Source organism: Coregonus clupeaformis, chromosome 23 (genome assembly GCF_020615455.1).
Source record: "Coregonus clupeaformis isolate EN_2021a chromosome 23, ASM2061545v1, whole genome shotgun sequence".
Classification (NCBI taxonomy): Eukaryota; Metazoa; Chordata; class Actinopteri; order Salmoniformes; family Salmonidae; genus Coregonus; species Coregonus clupeaformis.
In genome coordinates this window covers 23,764,684-23,784,436 of record NC_059214.1, presented here as the reverse complement: position 1 = coordinate 23,784,436, position 19,753 = coordinate 23,764,684, and the positions used below count along the sequence as shown (strand labels likewise).

The window sequence follows — 19,753 nt, the reverse complement described above, 5'->3', positions numbered from 1 at the left end:
TGTAACCGATCTGAGGGGGATGCAACTACTGTGACAGAGGGGGAGGGCCTTAGTTTGCCAGCCTACCATAACCTGAGTGAGTTGGATTGGGCCAACGTGACTGAGTTTACCTGGTACAGAAACGGAACCCAGGAGCTCCCGTCCTCTGAGGAAGGGCGTGTGCATCATCATGGGCCGGTGCTCTTCTTCCTCCCCCTTTTAATCAACGACTCTGATCAGTACTACACCTACTGGTAATACAACAACAGTGTGTTGATGTGTGTGTGTTTTAGGGGTTAAATTGGTAATTCGGAGGTGGGGGAGCCCTATTTGGGGGGCTTAGGGTTAGGTTGAGGGTTGAGTCTAGGGTTAGTGTTGAACCTGGATGTGTACATGAAGCTAGGGCTAGGGTAGGCATGCACATTTACAAAGAAAAAAAACCTAAATGTCCCTTGTCTTGCATGAACGTTGAATAATATTATACAGTGCATTCGGAAAGTATTCAGACCCCTTTACTTTTTCCACATTTTGATACGTTACAGCCTTATTCTAAAACGGATTAAATAAAATACAAATCCTCATCAATCTGCACACAATACCCCATAATGACAAAGCGGAAACAGGTTTTTAGAAATTCTTGCAAATGTAAAAATAAAAATGGATACCTTATTTACATAAGAATTCAGACTCGGAATTGAGCTCAGGTGCATCCTGTTTCCATTGATCATCCTTGATGTTTCTACAACTGAATTGGAGTCCACCTGTGGTAAATTCAATTGATTGGACATGATTTGGAAGGCATATATCTGTCTATATAAGGTCCCACAGTTGACAATGCATGTCAGAGCAAAATCCAAGCCATGAGATCGAAGGAATTGTCCGTAGAGCTCTGAGACAGGATTCTGTCGGGGCACAGGTCTGGGGAAGGGGACCAAAACATTTGTGCAGCATTGAAGGTCCCCAAGAACACAGTGGCCTCCATCATTCTTAAATGGAAGAAGTTTGGAACCACCAAGACTTCCTAAGAGCTGGCCGCCCGGCCAAACTGAGCAATCAGGGGAGAAGGGCCTTGGTCAGGGAGGTGACCAAGAACCTGATGGTCTCTCTGAATGAGCTCCAGAGTTCCTCTGTGGAGATGGTTGTCCTTCTGGAAGGATCTCCCATCTCTGTAGCACTCTACCAATCAGGCCTTTATGGTAGAGTGGACATACAGAAGCCACTCGTTAGTAAAAGGCACATGACAGCCTGCTTGGAGTTTGCCAAAAGGCACCTAAAGGACTCACCATGAGAAACAAGATTCTCTGGTCTGATGAAACCAAGATTGAACTCTTTGGCCTGAATGCCAAGCGTCACGTCTGGAGGAAACCTGGCACCATCTCTACGGTGAAGCATGGTGGAGGCAGCATCATGCATTGGGGGTGTTTTTCAGCGGCAGGGACTTGGAGACTAGTCAGGATAGAAGGAAAGATGAATGGAGCAAAGTACAGAGAGATCCTTGATGAAAACCTGCTCAGGACCTCAGACTGGAGCGAAGGTTCACTTTCCAATATGACAAAGACCCTAAGCACACAGCCAAGACAATGCAGAAGTGGCTTTGGGACAAGTATCTGAATGTCCTTGAGTGGCCCAGCTAGAGCCCGGACTTGAACCCGATCGAACATCTCTGGAGAGACCTGAAAATAGCTGTGCATCGACGCTCTCCATCCAACCTGACAGAGCTTGAGAGGATCTGCTGAGAAGAATGGGAGAAACTCGCCAAATATAGGTGTGCCAAGCTTGTAGCGTCATACCCAAGTAGACTCGAGGCTGTAATCGCTGCCAAAGGTGCTTCAACAAAGTACTGAGTAAAGGGTCTGAATACTTAAGTAAATGTAATATTTCAGTTTTTTATTTTTTATTAATTTGCTAACATTTCTAAAAACCTGTCATTATGGGGTATTGTGTGTAGACTGATGAGGAAAAACAACAATTTAATCGATTTTAGAATAAGGCTGTAACGTAACAAAATGCGGAAAAAGGGAAGGGGTCTGAATACTTTCCGAATGCACTGTATTTGAACTTACTCTGCCAATTTAAATTTGAGGCAAAATATCCACAAAAAACTATTATAACCGTCTTCAAAACGCGGGTCTCGTGTGTGGCAATAAAGATGTGTTTGCTCCTGACCTAAGGCCAAGCACAAGATGGAAGGACATGCACGCCGATATATGCATACTGACCAAAATATTGCAGGTGTTTACATGGTTTTGAGCATGTGCCAGATGATAGAAATATCAACGGCAGTACCGGTACTCTAAAAAGTCAGGTAAATAATACTTTCCTGTCGATATTTTGTCTCAAAATTCGACCCACTGAAGGACCAACCACACAGACAACTGGTATGGTAAAATGTAATACAATTTTATTAAACATTCTGGCTTGTAAGGAAACTTTCTACGTTTTTACACTGCTTAGTTTCAGGATGTATAGACTCTTAGAAAAAACATTTGTTATCTATAGCCTAAAAGGGTTATTCGGCTGGCCCCCAGTTAGAACCCTGTTTGTTCCAGGTAGAACCGTTTTGGATAACTGGTACACTGTGTATATTCATATGTTCCAGGAGAAAGGCAGCAAACACCTGCGTCATATTTGTGACAAAGGTGATTGTGGTCAAAGCCCAACCGTTCGATCACTCAGTCCTGTTCAGTGATATCTCAGATTCAGCAAACAAAATCCGTATCCCATGTCCTGACCCCGTGGAACAACTGTGCCAGGATGGAAAAGAAAACTTAGCCTGGTATAAGGTACTGAACATGACCAGAATGCTAACACAAACCTCAATCCTGCAAAACTATTTACCATTGGTTCTCAACTCCTGTCCTAAAGCTCATAAGTGTTGCACAGTTTTTGTTCTAGCCCAGCACTAACACCCAACTCATCATCAAGCTCTTGATTAGTGGAATCAGGTATCTTACTGCTAGTTCAGCAAAGAAGTTTGTCAAATTGTTTGTCTTTCATTTCAGAATTTCAGTCTCATTCCAAACGAGTCTGAGAGTAATCTGTGGGTAAATGGCACCTCAAAAGCAGACGAGGGCATCTATACGTGTGTGTGCACGTGGGATCACAACGGGAGGGTTCTCAACACTTCTGCATCCAGGAGACTAAAGATCCAAGGTAAGTAGGTCGTGGCTTGATGACAGCTCTGTCAATCCACTCAGCATCTTATTTATTTGATTTTAGCTTTACTGAAACCTCATCCAAGATGGCAGCAGGGTCAGCAAACATAGAAACTCTAGGCTAAATTACAGTAGGTTATTAGGCTACACAAACAAACAGGATCAAAAGCAACATCAAAAGCAACCCTCATATCACGTGTGGTCTTTGAGGCAGCAACAATCATCAAAAACATCAATGACTACATTTTGAATGTATCCAAAAGTATCTTTCTGACTAAACTGTGCGTTTGTCTCCTTCAGCTCCCTCTGCCTCGCATCCTCCTCAGATCAACCTGCCTAGAGACGGAAGCACAGAGACCACTGACCTGTGTAGGGATCACACCTGGCTCAAATACTTTCAAATACTTGTGTTGTGCTTGATTTGGTTTGCCCGGTATATCTCTCCGTCTTCGTTGTATCTCTTGTTCTTCATAGACACCACAAAGAAGTTGAGGTGTGAAGCATTTTGTGGGCAGAACATTAAAGACAACTGTCATGTGTGGTGGGAGATGAACAGAGTGAAAGTGGGTTCGCAGCAGCAAGGCTACTCAGTGATCACCACCAGGTAGGTACGCACGCACGCACACACATGGATGCACGCATACACACAAGCATACACACACTTGTTCTTGAGAACATGGTAACAGAATTTACACAGACCCCAGATTCACCAGTGAGAATTCACTGTGTGAATATTTTGTGTGTGTGTGTTACTGTAGCGAGGTGGAGGTATCTTCAATGCGGAGTATCTTCACGGCTATCCTGACCATAGACACAGTGACTATCAAGGACCTCCAGTCAGAGTTCAAGTGTGTTGCCAGCAACGACCAGAAATTGATTCATGCAGTGGTGACTCTCAAACCAAGATGTTAGTGCACACACACTTACACAAACATCACTCAGACACACATCCACATGTCACACAAACAAAATCACACATATACACTCTGTAACTTTCTTGGTGTTGTGTCCTCCATGTCTTCCCCCAACAGGGTTTATATTTATGGGTCTACGTGTGGCATTGCTGCTCTTCTTCTTGCTAGCTGCTGTAGCCGTCAAAGTGTTTGACATCGATCTGGCTCTCCTCTTCCGTGGAGTTTTCAAATGCTATGATCGATCTGAGGGTAAGAACATCTAGCCATAGACTAAAGTTTACTGATGCTATTTCACTAAGATATTTCATTGTACAGAAATGCTTATTCAGCCTACATTATCTGTATAGTATTGCGTACCATATAAACATATTACTACATTTAGTTTTTAGTCACCACACAGGAGCACTCTAACCTTGTACTGTACAGTAAATGTCTCAATCGGCCCACTGATTGTGCAGTGCAGTTGTCACGCCCTGACTCAGAGGACGCTTATATGTTGAGTCAGGGTGTGTATATTCCTTGTTGTGATTTTCTATGTTTAGATCTAGTATGTCTAGATTTAAGTTGGCCGGTGTGGTACCCAATCAGAGGCAGCTGTCGCTATTGGCACTAGTGGGTTGTGGGATCTTGTTCCGTGTTAGGTATGTTGTTTGTGTACCTTGGACTTCACGTTTCGTTTGTTGTTTTGTCGTTGTTTATTCGGTTCAAATAAACATGTATGCATATCGCTGCGCCTTGGTCTGACCCATTCATCAACGAACGTGACAGCAGTTGTTTGCAGTAGGCCTTTCGCAACAGGTCCCGCCTTGGGTCAATCCCACTACTAGTGTAGAAGTAATGGGCCATTTATACTAAAATAACTCAATTTCAGTTCAAATAGAATTTAATCAAATCTCTCAAATCTACTCCTTTCATGCTGAGGTTTGACAGAAACCTCCTCTTTGTCTGTGTTTTCAGATGGGAAGGTCTATGATGCTTACATTGTCTACCAAATGGATGGCATAGACAAAGACATGGACGAGAAAGTGTTTCACTTCGTGAGCAGCGTTCTGCCGACTGTCCTGGAGCAGAAGTGTGGCTTTAGACTCTTCATCCACGGCAGAGACGACCTACCTGGAGAAGGTTGGTTCTTTCAGACTGTGTCTTGCCCTCTAAGAAGCAAATGTAACAGTAATAAACAGTACCAAAGTCGAAAGTTAACTTCTCCTGCTCCTCTCTGTTCTGTTGTCCCCAGACCGCATGGAGTTGGTGGAGGCCTGCATGCGGCTGAGCAGGAGGCTGATTGTCATCCTGACCCCCAGCTCAAGCTCAAGGTCAGGCTCAGGAGGTCAAGGGTCATGGGGCCAGTGGGGCTACTCGTCATCGTTGACCTCAGCGGAGGACTATGACTGTCAGGTGGGGCTCCACCAGGCTCTGGTCCACAGTGAGATGAGCGTCATACTCATCCAGCTGGGAGACATGGGGGAGGGGGGCTACACACACCTGTCCCCCGGCCTGCAGCACCTGGTCCGCAAGAGTGCCCCCTTAATGTGGCAGGAGGGAAAGCGTGGGTCGACGCTGCCCAACTCAAGCTTCTGGAAGAGGGTGCGTTACATGATGCCTTGGCCGCGCCACTCAACTAGTTTTGACAACCGGTTAATATGACTCTTCTATGTGAACGATCAGAAGGTCTGAGGACTTGAAGTGCGGTTGGAGGTCTGGGATTCTGTTATAGAAGAGAACACCCCAGGTTGTCTCTGAAAATCCTTATTCCAGTCATAGAAATATAATGAATGATTCCAGTGCTGTGCAGAGATATACACAGGTTAGCTGAGAACGTCACAAAAACGATGTGTACGCTTCAATGTGGCAGAAGGCCGTGTGTTGTTTTGATTCTGGATGGCTAGCAACAATGAAAAGAAACTGCCATGTGGGGAATTGTAAATGACTAATTTCAGCAAGTGTTATCTTGTTCTTTATTTTTATTTTATATATATATATATATATATATATATTTTTTTTGGGGGCGGATGGATCAGCTTAATATTGCAGATAGATTGTATCTTCTATCAATGTAATTGTCTGCATCACTTCCAATCCCCCATGTTTTTTTTTATATTTTTATATATATATACTCCCCTTTATTACTTTTCAACCCCACCATCCTTTCCCTACTTGGAGTAAATTAGTGAACAACAATGCCCAGGCCTCTACTTCCGGTCTATACTTACTATATACACCTTATGGACAGAGTTAATTTTACAATAATTCTATTATATATATATTTTATTTTTATTTATTTTTTATTGCTCCTGAACTTCTTCTACTCTCAACCTCTCCGATCATTTTCATGATGTCCATCCGGTTTGCTTCTATATGCCATATCTTTCTAACTGTGCTCTTTCCCAAAAGCTCCCAACATACAACCTATATACTTATTATGGACACAGTATGCTTACATTATTAGCTATCTTGGTTATTATTTGTTATTTGTTATTAGTCCCATCCTTCAACTCTATTCAATACCTCCCATCTATCTCTTAACACCATCCATATAGGATTTCTATTTGCCATATATATTTCAACCGTACTGTGATGTTTTACAAAAGTTCTGAACCTTTCTATTCTCATTGCTTCTACAGATTGTGAATTAAAAAAACATTTTTGCTAAAAGTATTATTATATTATTGATTGATTGACTATGACTTTTCAGATCACCCAGTAATGCTATCTGCAAGGTTAGTTCCAGGTAAATATTGCAATCCTTTAGCCATTCCTGGACCTGTGTCCAAAAACAAGCTACAAATGGACAGAACCAAAACAAATGATCTCTGGTCCTCTGTAGCTCAGTTGGTAGAGCACGGCGCTTGTAACGCCAAGGTAGTGGGTTCGATCCCCGGGGCCACCCATACACAAAAAAATGTATGCACGCATGACTGTAAGTCGCTTTGGATAAAAGCGTCTGCTAAATGGCATATTATCTAATGATTCTGTCTCTTCACAGCAACATCTGCAGAGCTGGGAAGATTGTATCCCCCATATAAATAACATTCTATTGGTAGGTAGCAAGAATTTTATATAATAATTTAAATTGAAAGATTCTAATTTTTGAATCCGGTGTCGTTTTGCGTGTCAGTTCATAAACACTATGCCATGGCATCGGTACGTCAAAGATCTCTTCCCAACTATTTTGCAATCTATATGGGACGGCTGTCAATCCTTTGGTCCTTAAGTGAAACTGATATACTTTTTTATTTATCACAGTTTTCCTTAACCAATTATGTTCTTTAATGCACATGCTAGAATAGGGGCACGCACCAGCTTTCCCTTGAGCACCTCGAAGGCCCTCTGACAGGTGTCAGTCCACTCAACCGGGTGGTTCTTCTTTCCCAACTGCGTGGTCCTAGTCAGTAAAGCATTGAGAGGGGCTGCGATGTTAGCAAAGACAGTAATGAACCATCTATAATAGCCCACGAATCCCAATAATGAGCGTATTGAGCGCTCCAATCGTGGATGGCGCCGCTTCACATTCTGCACGAGGGTAATAAGCAGGTGAATCATCCTCAGCTGTGTTTCAACACAGGCCTGTGAAGAGATGCGACTTGGGGAAAAAACACACACACACTGAAATCCATTTATGTGTATGCTGTCAATCAACAAAAAAAAAAGCTAAATAAGCATGCGTTTCTTTTACGAAAACATGGTTTTCAACATGGTTGAATGGGAAAAGAAAACAATTATGTCACACTCTGTGATAAATACACTGATGAAACGCTGCAACATCAATGTCACTGGAGGGTATTCAACAGACATTTACCATTTAATCGACTTGATCTCATCTCATTGCAATATTTGATGTTTGTCTAAAGGCCGGATTTTGGAACGATTCATTATGACTTGGAGTGACCTGACTTGTCAAAATAATGACTTCAAGAACACCAAATCAGTTAAGTTTAGGCAAGGATTCAACTTGGTTAAGGTCCAAGCTAAAAGGTCCAGGCTATGTTATTCACCAGACACTTCTGGGGACGAGGTTAGGAGAGGTTTAAATAGAAAAAGTAGTCCCTGGTCAACAGCCTGCTTTTCTCTAAACAAATCTTTACTTTACAAAGATTTAGTCAGCAAATACGATCCCTTGGAGGGGTTGAGTTTTCCCATAACTGCTCACATCTTCTGCATTCAATTACAGCAATGTTGTTGTGGCTGTGTTGACGTTGCTGATGTAAATATTTAGTCATCTGGTCATCATTGTGACCTTTCATCGTAGTTGACCCCTGGCGGTTTTCTATTTCTCCACTTACTCTTTTCTCCTCCCATATAACTTGTTCCTTCTCTTCTTCCCTCTTTCCCTCCATCCACTCCTCCTGCACTGAAACGTGGGTCTCGTCACTCATCTCGAGCTGACTAGTTCAGAGCGAGGGATTCTGGGGGAGGACAAATACCCCAGGAGGCCAGGCCTATGTAGCTGAATATGGTTGAATACGACCCCCTCCAGTCATTCACAGGCTCATTAGTTAGATGCGAGTCCTGTGCGCTCTCACTTCTTACGAAGACTAATTTAGCTAACATCAGCATTGAACTAAATGGTCTAAATGGTACAACGCTCCAAAGCCCCTAGGGGGTGGGAGATGGGACATTTTTAAAGTAAGCAGAAATTACTGGCGTCCAAGTCAGCATAATGTTTATCCCACTCCCACTGTATCTGTCGTTACAGTGGGAGTGGGATAGTTAAATTGTCACAGTGAGACCCAGTAGTCAAAATGAATCAGCCATTAATTTCGTATCCAATCGCAACTCATAGTCAGTTGAAACTGAGATGATTATCTTTATTCCTACTCCATCCCTTATCTTCCTCTATAGATGAATATACATTATAATGGTCAATACAGACATATTGCTATGCATCCGAAGCCTCTGTGAAATAAATACGCACGAATATAAAGTTCAGATACAGGAAATCTTTACTGTCCAAATACAGTAATTTGATTGCAGCAGTATACATACAATAGACATACAAGTATACTACAAATCAGGTAAACAAAAACATAAAAAAGTATGTAATTGATGAAAGATAACCTTAGCGCTACGGACTACGAAAAGTTTGGGACAGTCACCCAAGGTAATTAGGAAACCATATGTAATTTGGGCGAACTATCCCTTTATGCAAAGACGTTAGCTGCTCCTTTTACCAGTAGGGGTCTCCCTAAAACTATTTACAGAACTACAATTCTGCTTCTCAAACAGATTATACAATGTGCTGGGCCATCTGTTTCAATGGCTAATCAGGGGAATCAGACTCCATTTCCTTCTCTCTGGCCTCTTCACCTCGTATCAGTAAACTCCCCAGTAGAGACCCTGCTGCAGCCCCTATAGTTGTCCCTGTGGCTGCCCTTAGTGGTGCCCTCACAGAGCAAGCCATGGCCCCAACCACTGCCCCCAGTACTGCTGCCCCAACCTTCAGCCATGGTGCTACTCCCTGTTCATCTCCAACACTCTGCTCTCGTCCTGCTGTGTCCCTCTGCCTCTCGTCTTCCTTCTGTGACAACATCTGTGTCTTTCTCAAATGTCTATGTTGAGTCTCTGTAAAAGAGAGCGCATGCATTATGATTTAGCATTAACAATCACCATGTTTTACATTATTTAACTACATTTATAGCTAAATGAGATCTGAAATGGAGGCAATTCACGCACTCACTTAGATAAGAGGTGTCCACCATGTCTGCAGGTGCTGTAGATTCCTCTCTGTGTAGTTGCATTCGATCCTCCTTAATCTTCAGATGGTTGATCATGTCTTCTTCACTCACGTTATTCTCATGCTTAATCTCTGTTACCTTTCTCTCAAGCTTTGAAACCTGCCTTTCTTTCATTTCATTCATTTGTTTATTCTCTTGTAACTCCTTCTGTAAAACAACTATTGTGGCATTCTACTCCTCTTCTCTCACTTTATTCTGATGGTTAAACTCCGCTACATCTCTCTCAAGTTTTGATATCTCCCCTTCTTTCCTTTCATACCTGTGTTTATTCTCCTGTAGCGGTTTCTGTAAATCAGCTATTGTGGCATTCAACTCCTCTTCTTTTTCAAACGTTCTCTTTTCCAGGTTTTCTATCTTGTCTCTCAGTTCTTTACTTTCTGTTTTATGCTTCTTCTCCATCTGATCAAATGCTCTGTCGTTCTCCACACACATTTGTTTGAGGGCCTCTTTCTCTCGCTCATACTCCATATGTCTCTCTTCTGTCTCCTTTTCTCTCATTGTGCTTCTCTGCTCCATCTCTTTCAACATTCCATCATTCTCCTCATATCTCTTATGTATTTTCTCTACTTTCCTCTCTTTCTCTTCAATCATACTTTTAAGCTTGTTATTCTCCTTCTCTACCTTCTCTAGTCTTCTCCCAATCTCCTCAGAGCTTTTTGTCAACTTCTTGTTGCTCTCCCCGAGCTCCCAGTACATTTTGAGCCAGTGTCCACCATCGTTTCCCACCACTGTCTCCTCAATTTTCTCCAGAAGTTCTTTGACCTGAGGGCCTCCAGCCGTGCTTGTGTTATCAAAGACATGGTACCTGTCACCACATTTATCAACAAGCCACAGAAGGGCAGGCCATCTCTCGATGTGATGTTCGATGGTTGTGTCTCCAAGCTTGTCTCCCCAGGTGAATAACACTATAGCTTGACTCCAGACTGACCAGCCAATCAGATTCAGTTGTTCTTCTGCTCTTGACCTGTCTGTCTCTGTGAATGTTTCGTCACTGCGTACGACCACGAGGACAGCGTGCGGCTCTGGAGCACAAAGAGATGCACCTTGGGTAATCTGTAGTCTTACTTCTTCAGGAGTATCCTCAGTGCAGTATCGCCCATGCCACCCGGGTGTGTCCACCACTGTGACTTGCCTTACGGCGATGTCACCCTGTCTCTTCACACTGTGAGAAGTCGTGTGTCCAGCCTCAAAGTTTTCCTTACCCAGGATGCTATTTCCAGATGAGCTCTTCCCAACCCATCGCGGTCCCACTATGATGATTCTCTGCTCAGCTTCAGATAGTTGGTGGGACTTACCTGAATGGGAGATATTTATTTTAGATAACATAATCTATTTCCATGATTTCATATATCGCACCGAACCAATTAAAATATAAGGGTAAAGGTTTGGGGGAAATCATTAGGTAAAAATATATATATATATATATATATATATTTAGAATTTTTTTGATCCTCACCCCTGAGCAGAGATCTGAGTGTTTCCCTCTGTCTCTGAACCTTCATCCGTCTCAGGCTCGCCCTCTCATCCTCTGCTGTCCTCTTAACTTCAATTGCCATTGAAAACCTCTCATTCATGACAACATAACCAGGACCACCTGCCACCATTTTATCTATCTTCCTCAGCAGCTCTGGGACCTGAGTGACATCATCACACCATGTGTTGGCCTTAGTGTTTAAAGCATGGTACCTATGCCCACACTTCCCCACCATCTCCTGGAGAAACCCATGTCTCGCTATGTGATCCTCTAGTGACATTCCCCTGAGTTTCTCACATCTGGTAAACACCACCATAATGTGTCTCCAGACTGTGTGGTTTAAAAGCTTGAGGGGGCCCTCTACTGTCCATTCCCTGCCTTTGCGTGGTTTCAAAGGGATGACCATGAGGAAGACATGGGGACCTGGTTGACACATGGACATACTGGCTTCTATGTTACGGTGGACAAGGAGAGGGTCCTGCACGGAGTACTGGATGCATCTGTCTGGTGTGTTGACCACAGTGACCTGCCGGCCGTTCACTAGACTCTGTCTCCTCACACACATCTCCACGTCCCTCCTGGTGTCAAACAGCTTCCTGTCCAGGATGGTGTTTCCTGTTTGACTCTTCTCCAGCCAATCCCTCCCCAGGAGGATGATTCTCAGCTCAGGGAGATTACGCTGGTCCCCTACTAGAGAGAAGAGGGCATGTTTTATAAAATATAACACACTTGAATTTAGGCATTACAGTATGACCAAATTTCCAATATATGACCAATATTTTAGCTAGAATCAACATAACATATTACTATTGATGACTAGGCCTATAAATACAATGTGAGAAAACTATAAACAATGCACTGAAAATGTAAGCTTAGATATAACTCAGTAACTGACCATTCTGTCTCTTTGCTCTGGAAGCCATTTAGAACCTCTCTCTCCCTTTGTTGGACTTCACTGAAGTATACTCATTCAACCCTGCTATCATTTCCATGATCTTTCGTTTTGACATGCTGGTCATGTGGGCGCTCAACAGTCAAAGTCCAATTTCTCCTGACTGTAATATAACTCCACCCACATTGCTGATAAATGACAATTAGTTCATTAAAGATAGCACATCTTCATAAAGCTAATTACATTGACTGACAGACACAGTTATATACAGACTTGTCGGAATGTATTTAGACCCCTTGACTTTTTCCACATTTTGGTAAGTTACAGCCTTATTCTAAAATTGATTAAATCGTTTTTTCCCCTCATCAATCTACACACAATACCCCATAATGACAAAGCAGAAACAGGATTTTAGACATTTTAGCTAAAAAAAATTACAAATATTAAACGGAAATATCACATTTACATAAGTATTCAGACCCTTTACTCAGTACTTTTCTGAAGCATCTTTCGCAGCGATTACAGCCTCGAGTCTACTTGGGTATGACGCTACAAGCTTGGCACACCTGTATTTGGGGAGTTTCTCCCATTCTTCTCTGCAGATCCTCTCAAGCTCTGTCAGGTTAGATGGGGAGCATTGCTGCACAACTATTTTCAGGTCTCTCCAGAGATGTTAGATCGGGTTCAAGTCCGGGCTCTAGCTGGGCCACTCAAGGACATTCAGAGACTTGTCCCGAAGCCACTCCTGCTTTGTCTTGGCTGTGCGCCTCACAGGTCCTCAACTGGCAGCTTCATTAAATAGTACCCGCAAAACACCAGTCTCAACGTCAACAGTGAAGAGGCGACTCCGGGATGCTGACCTAGGAAGAGTTGCAATGAAAAAGTCCAGTGTCTGTGTTCTTTTGCCCATCTTAATCTTTTCTTTTTATTGGCCAGTCTGAGATATGGCTTTTTCTTTGCAACTCTGCATAGGTCAGCATCCCTGAGTCACCTCTTCACTGTTGACGTTGAAACTGGTGTTTTGCGGGTACTATTTAATGAAGCTGCCAGTTGAGGACCTGTGAGGTGCCTGTTTCTCAAACTAGACATTCTAATGTATTTGTCCTCTTGCTCAGTTGTGCACCTCGGCCTCCCACTCCTCTTTCTATTCTGGTTAGAGCCAGTTTGCAAGACTTTCTGGAGTCACTGAAGGCTTTAAAGCTTAAATAATAAAGAGCTGAGTTTGAAATCCAGTGTACAGTATTTTCTTCAGATACAGTTGAAGATTGTACTGAAGAGACCCGCTCCCTTCAACCTGCTTGTGCAAGAGATCTATTATTATCTGTGTTTTCCCCCCTCCTTAGTGAAAGCGCCATTTAGACATGGTGGTGTCAAAGTGAGATTTGATAGTTGATTCTCAGTTTGTCATTCAAAAGGTCTACTTTTGCCAAAGCATGTGAGCAAATGATCTGCTAAATACAATTATAATTTAAAAGTCAATACAACATATTCATAATTTATATTTATATTAAATACAACTCTTCATAGTTTGGGACACATGTAAGTAGTCCAAGTCTATGGTAGGACTTGCATATAAACCATGGGTATTTGTAACACATGGGTGTTTCAATGTGATATGGCTGTGTGAAGGGGGTGACTAATACAGTGCCTTGCCAAAGTCTTCAGACCCCCTGGATTCATTTTATTGTGTTACAATGTGGGATTAAAATTGATTTAATTGTCATTTGTTTAATCAACAATTTACAAAAACGAATATTTAATGTCAAAGCTGAATTATTATTATTATTTAAGATAAATAAAATAATCATAACTAAAATATAGTCGTTGCATAAGTGTTCAGCCCCTTTGTTTAGGCAAGCCTAAATTAGTTCAGGAGTAAAATCTAGCTTAAAAAATGACATAAATTACATGGACTCACTGTGCAAAATAATAGGGGTTGACATAAAAAAAATTATGACTAACCCTTCCTCTGTCCCCCATACATACAACATCTGTATGTTCCCTCAGTCAAGTATTGCATTTCAAGCACAGATTCAACTACAAATACAAGGGAGCTTTTCGAAAGCCTCATAAAGAAGTGCAGTGATTGGTAGATGTGTAACAATAACAAATCAGACATTGAATATCTCTTTAAGAATGATCAAGCTAATAATTATGCTTTGGATTATGTATTAAACCACCCAGACACATCAAGGATACAGTTGTCCTTCTGAACTGAGCTGCAGGAAAGGAATGAAACTGCTCAAGGATGTTACCTTGAGGCCATTTGTGATTTTTAATCCGCTACAGAGTTCAATGGCTGTGAGAGGCATCATGGTATTGGTGTGCTTGACATCGGCAAATACTGGAGAGTTTTTCAGGATAAATAGAAACGGAATGGCGCTAATCACAGACAAAATCCTAGAGGAAAACCTGGTTCAGTCTGCTTTACACCAGAGACTGGGAGAGGAATTCACGTTTCAGCAGGACAATAACCTATACAATGCAAGGCCAAATCTACACTGGAGTTGCTTACAAAGAAGAGAGTGAACGTTCCTGAGTGGCCAAGTTACAGTTTTGACTTAAATCTCCTCGAAAGTCTATGGCAATACTTGAAAATTGCTGTCTAGCCATGATCCCCAACATCTTGACAGAGCTTGAAGAATTTTGAAAAGACTAATTGGAAGATATTGCACAATCCAGGTGTGCAAAGCTCTTATAGACTTACCCAAGAAGACTCACAGCTGTAATAGAATCCAAAAGTGTTTCTAACATGTATTGACTCAGGAAGCTGAATACTTATGCAAAGACTATATTGTAGTTATTTAATTTGTATTATCTTTTTTTTAAAGATTATTTTGTGTAGATTGTTGACAAAAAAAATCACAATTAAATCCATTTTAATCCCACTTTTAAGTGAACAACCTTTAAAACGGTCAGATTTCAGTTTCAAATTTTTTACATTACTTAATTCTTTAGTTTCGAGAACTTGAACAAAAATAAGAAAATTAGACGTTACAGCAGTGCCATGTATTCATGAATTCCAGGCTTCCCCCCAAAATACATAAAAATACATAAAATCATGTATCTTTCGTCTCTCTGTGTTTCATAATTTTCCTTCAATTCGCAAGAGGCGGAATGTATCTTACAGGAGAAAGCATCCAAGCAAGCGAAACAGCGCCCCTCGGTCTCTCTATGTGTAGGCCATATATCTGATGCTGTCTGGTCCAAACGAGTATGACATTGTTGCCAACGACTCATGATGTAATTGTAACAACATACAGGAACTCAAGTAATTTTGTTCACCTGACCTAGAATTCCTCACAATCAAATGCCGACCGTATTATCGCCCAAGAGAATTCTCTTCGGTTATTGTTACAACCGTGTATATCCCCCCTCAAGCCGATACCACGACGGCCCTCAAGGAACTTCACTGGACATTATGCAAACTGGAAACCATATACAGTGCGGGAAAAAAAGTATTTCATCCCCTGCTGATGTTGTACGTTTGCCCACTGACAAAGAAATGATCAGTCTATAATTTTAATGGTAGGTTTATTTGAACAGTGAGAGACAGAATAACAACAACAAAATCCAGAAAAACGCATGTCAAAAATGTTATAAATGGATTTGCATTTTAATGAGGGAAATAAGTAGTTGACCCCCTCTCAATCAGAAAGATTTCTGGCTCCCAGGTGTCTTTTATACAGGTAATGAGCTGAGATTAGGAGCACACTCTTAAAGGGAGTGCTCCTAATCTCAGTTTGTTACCTGTATAAAAGACACCTGTCCACAGAAGCAATCAATCAATCAGATTCCAAACTCTCCAACATGGCCAAGACCAAAGAGCTCTCCAAGGATGTCAGGGACAAGATTGTAGACCTACACAAGGCTGGAATGGGCTAATAGACCATCGCCAAGCAGCTTGGTGAGAAGTTGACAACAGTTGGTGCGATTATTTTCAAATGGAAGAAACACAAAAGGACTGTCAATCTCCCTCTGCCTGGGGCTCCATGCAAGATCTCAACTCGTGGAGTTGCAATGATCATGAGAACGGTGAGGAATCAGCCCAGAACTACATGGGAGGATCTTGTCAATGATCTCAAGGCAGCTGGGACCATAGTCACCAATAAAACTATTGGTAACACACTACGCCGTGAAGGACTGAAATCCTGCAGCGCCTGCAAGGTCCCCCTGCTCAAGAAAGCACATATACAGGCCCGTCTGAAGTTTGCCAATGAACATCTGAATGATCCAGAGGAGAACTGGGTGAAAGTGTTGTGGTCAGATGAGACCAAAATCGAGATCTTTGGTATCAACTCAACTCGCCGTGTATGGAGGAGGAGGAATGATGCCTATGACCCCAAGAACACCATCCCTACCGTCAAACATGGAGGTGGAAACATTATGCTTTGGGGGTGTTTTTCTGCTAAGAGGACAGGACAACTTCACCACATCAAAGGGACGATGGACGGGGCCATGTACCGTCAAATCTTGGGTGAGAACCCGCCTTCCCTCAGCCAGGGCATTAAAAATGGGTCATGGATGGGTATTCCAGCATGACTTAAACCAAAACACACGGCCAAGGCAACAAAGGAGTGGCTCAAGAAGAAGCACATTAAGGTCCTGGAGTGGCCTAGCCAGTCTCCAGACCTTAATCCCATAGAAAATCTGTGGAGGGAGCTGAAGGTTTGAGTTGCCAAACGTCAGGCTCGAAACCTTAATGACTTGGAGAAGATCTTCAAAGAGGAGTGGGATAAAATCCCTCCTGAGACGTGGGCAAACCTGGTGGCCAACTACAAGAAACGTCTGACCTCTGTGATTGCCAACAAGGGTTTTGCCTCCAAGTACTAAGTCAGGTTTGCAGAGGGGTCAAGTACATATTTCCCTCATTAAAATGCAAATCAATTTATAACATTTTTGACATGCGTTTTTCTGGATTTTCTTTTGTTATTCTGTCTCTCACTGTTCAAATTAACATACCATTAAAATTATAGACTGATCATGTCTTTGTCAGTGGGCAAACGGACAAAATCAGCAGGGGATAAAATACTTTTTTCCCTCACTGTATCCTGAGGCTGCATTTATTGTAGCTGGGGATTTTAACAAAGCAAATTTGAGAGAAAGGCTACCTAAATTCTATTAGCATATTGACTGTAGCACTCGCACTGGAATGCTGGACCATTGTTAGACTCATTTCCGCTATGCATACAAGGCCCTCCCCAGCCCTCCTTTCGGCAAATCTGACCACGACTCCATTTTGCTCCTCCCTTCCTATAGACAGAAACTCAAACAGGAAGCACCCGTGCTTTGGACTATTCAACGCTGGTCTGACCAATCGGAATCCACGCTTCAAGATTGATTTGATCACGAGGACTGGGATATGTTCCGGGTAGCCTCTGAGAATAATATAGACGTATACGCTGATTCGGTGAGTGGGTTTATAAGGAAGTGTATTGGAGATGTCGTACCCACTGTGACTATTAAAACCTACCCTAACCAGAAACCGTGTATAGATTTGCGAAAAACTGAAAGCACGAACCACCGCATTTAACCATGGCAAGGTGACGGGGAATATGGCAGAATACAAACAGAGTGGTTGTTTCCCTCCGCAAGGCAATCAAACAGGCAAAACGTCAATATCGAGACAAAGTGGAGTCGCAATTCAACGGCTCAAGCACGAGACGTATGTGGCAGGGTTTACAGACAATCCCGGACTACAATAGGAAAACCAGCCACGTCTTGCTGACGTCTTGCTGCCAGACAAGCTAAACAAGTTCTTTGCCCGCTTTGAGGATAACACAGTGCCACCGACGCGGCCAGCTACCAAGGACTGTGGGCTCTCCTTCTCCATGGCCACGTGAGTAATTTAAACGTGTTAACCCTCGCAAGGCTGCCGGCCAAGACAGCATTCCTAGCCGCGTCTTCAGAGCATGCGCAGACCAGCTGGCTGGTGTGTTTACGGACATATTCAATCTCTCCCTGTCCCAGGCTGCTGTCCCCACATGCTTCAAGATGGCCACCATTGTTCCTGTACACAAGAATGCAAAGGTAACTGAACTAAATGACTATCGCCCCCTATCACTCACTTCTGTCATCATGAAGTGCTTTGAGAGACTAGTCAAGGATCATATCACCTCCACCTTACCTGTCACCCTAGACCCACTTCAATTTGCATACCGCCCCAATAGGTCCACAAACGATGCAATCGCCATCCCACTGCACACTGCCCTATGCCATCTGGACAAGAGGAACACTATTGTAAGAATGCTGTTCATTGACTATAGCTCAGCATTCAACACCATAGTACCCTCCAAGCTCATCATCAAGCTTGAGGCCCTGGGTCTCAACCCCTCCCTATGCAATTGGGTCCTGGACTTCCTGACAGGCCGCCCCCAGGTGGTGAAGGTAGGAAACAACATCTCCAACTCAACCATCAAGTTTGCAGACGACACAACAATAGTAGGATTGATTACCAACAGTGATGAGACAGCCTACAGGGAGGAGGTGAGGGCTCTCGGAGTGTGGTGTCAGGAAAATAACCTCTCACTCAACGTAACAAAAAACAAAGGTGATGATCGTGGACTTCAGGAAACAGCAGAGGGCGTACCCCCCTATCCACATCGACGGGACAGCAGTGGAGAAGGTGGAAAGTTCCTCGCCGTACATATCACTGACAAACTGAAATGGTCCACCCACACAGACAGTGTGGTGAAGAAGGCGCAACAGCATCCCTTCAACCTCAGGAGGCTGAAGAAATTTGGCCTGCCACCCTCAAAAACTTTTACAGATGTACAATTGAGAGCATCCTGTCGGGCTGTATCACAGCCTGGTACGGCAACTGCACCGCCCACAACCGCAGGGCTCTCCAGATGGTGGTGCGGTCTGCACAAAGCATCACCGGGGGGGCAAACTACCTGCCCTCCAGGACACCTACAGCATCCGATGTCACAGGAAGGCCAAAAAGATAATCAAGGACAACTACCTCCCGAGCCACTGCCTGTTCGCCCCGCTATCATCCAGAAGGTGAGGTCAGTACAGGTGCATCAAAGCTGGGACCGAGAGACTGAAAAACAGCTTCTATCTCAAGGCCATCAGACTGTTAAACAGCCATCACTAGCACAGACGTACAGACTTCAAAATCACTGGCCACTTTAATAAATGGAACACTAGTCACTTTAATAATGCCACTTTAATAATGTTTACATTTCTTGCATTATCCATCTCATATGTATATACTGTATTCTATACTATCTTAATAATGTTTGCATATCTTGCATTACCCATCTCAAATGTATATACTGTATTCTATGCTATCTATTGCATGTTAGCCTATGCCACTCTGATAATGACATTGCTCATCCATATATTTATTTATATATTCTTATTCCATTCCTTTACTTAGATTTGTGTGTATTAGGTTTTTGTTGTGGAACTGTTAGATATTACTTGCTAGATATTGCTGCACTGTCGGAACTAGAAGCACAAGAATTTCGCTACACTCACAATAACATCTGCTAACCATGTGTATGTGACCAATACATTTTTTTTTTTTTTTTTTTATTGAAGCATCCGCTTGGCATATTTGGTAGTGAGAGGAAGCTCAGTGGCCGGCAGTGGAGAAGATG

The 19,753-nt window shown here is 42.8% G+C and overlaps 2 protein-coding genes and 1 long non-coding RNA gene across 3 annotated transcripts; 2 read left to right on the top strand and 1 right to left on the bottom strand.

Annotated features, from left to right (window-relative positions):
• Positions 1 to 21: 21 nt before the first annotated feature.
• Positions 22 to 3,521, top strand: LOC123481741. The gene is made up of 3 exons (XR_006657250.1): positions 22 to 233; positions 2,579 to 3,132; positions 3,435 to 3,521. It is a non-coding gene; the product is annotated as an uncharacterized LOC123481741 (long non-coding RNA).
• Positions 3,522 to 3,896: 375 nt separating this feature from the next.
• On the top strand, positions 3,897 to 6,041 carry LOC123481740 (interleukin-1 receptor-like 1). Its single transcript, XM_045206591.1, has 3 exons — positions 3,897 to 4,297; positions 5,006 to 5,170; positions 5,283 to 6,041. The coding sequence occupies exons 1-3, from the start codon at positions 4,177 to 4,179 to the stop codon at positions 5,690 to 5,692; spliced, it is 696 nt and encodes a 231-aa protein (XP_045062526.1). The 5' UTR covers positions 3,897 to 4,176; the 3' UTR covers positions 5,693 to 6,041.
• A 2,929-nt stretch (positions 6,042 to 8,970) lies between these two features.
• Positions 8,971 to 12,177, bottom strand: LOC121536246 (GTPase IMAP family member 8-like). Its single transcript, XM_041843513.2, has 4 exons — positions 12,150 to 12,177; positions 11,237 to 11,944; positions 9,723 to 11,075; positions 8,971 to 9,607 (listed from the first exon to the last, which is right to left on the bottom strand). Exons 1-3 carry the CDS (start codon positions 12,175 to 12,177, stop codon positions 9,952 to 9,954), a joined length of 1,860 nt encoding a protein of 619 aa, XP_041699447.2. The 3' UTR covers positions 8,971 to 9,607; positions 9,723 to 9,951.
• Positions 12,178 to 19,753: the final 7,576 nt, after the last annotated feature.

Bases quoted from the DNA above. Each gene is read 5' to 3' on its own strand.
- LOC123481740 (XM_045206591.1), top strand. From the start codon at position 4,177: ATGGGTCTACGTGTGGCATTGCTGCTCTTCTTCTTGCTAGCTGCTGTA. The intron at 4,298-5,005 runs GTAAGAACATCT...CTGTGTTTTCAG, and splicing joins ATGCTATGATCGATCTGAGG to ATGGGAAGGTCTATGATGCT. The intron at 5,171-5,282 runs GTTGGTTCTTTC...TGTTGTCCCCAG, and splicing joins AGACGACCTACCTGGAGAAG to ACCGCATGGAGTTGGTGGAG.
- LOC121536246 (XM_041843513.2), bottom strand. From the start codon at position 12,177: ATGGCTTCCAGAGCAAAGAGACAGAATG. The intron at 11,945-12,149 runs GTCAGTTACTGA...TCTTCTCTCTAG, and splicing joins CAGAGCAAAGAGACAGAATG to TAGGGGACCAGCGTAATCTC. The intron at 11,076-11,236 runs GTGAGGATCAAA...TCTCCCATTCAG, and splicing joins ACTCAGATCTCTGCTCAGGG to GTAAGTCCCACCAACTATCT.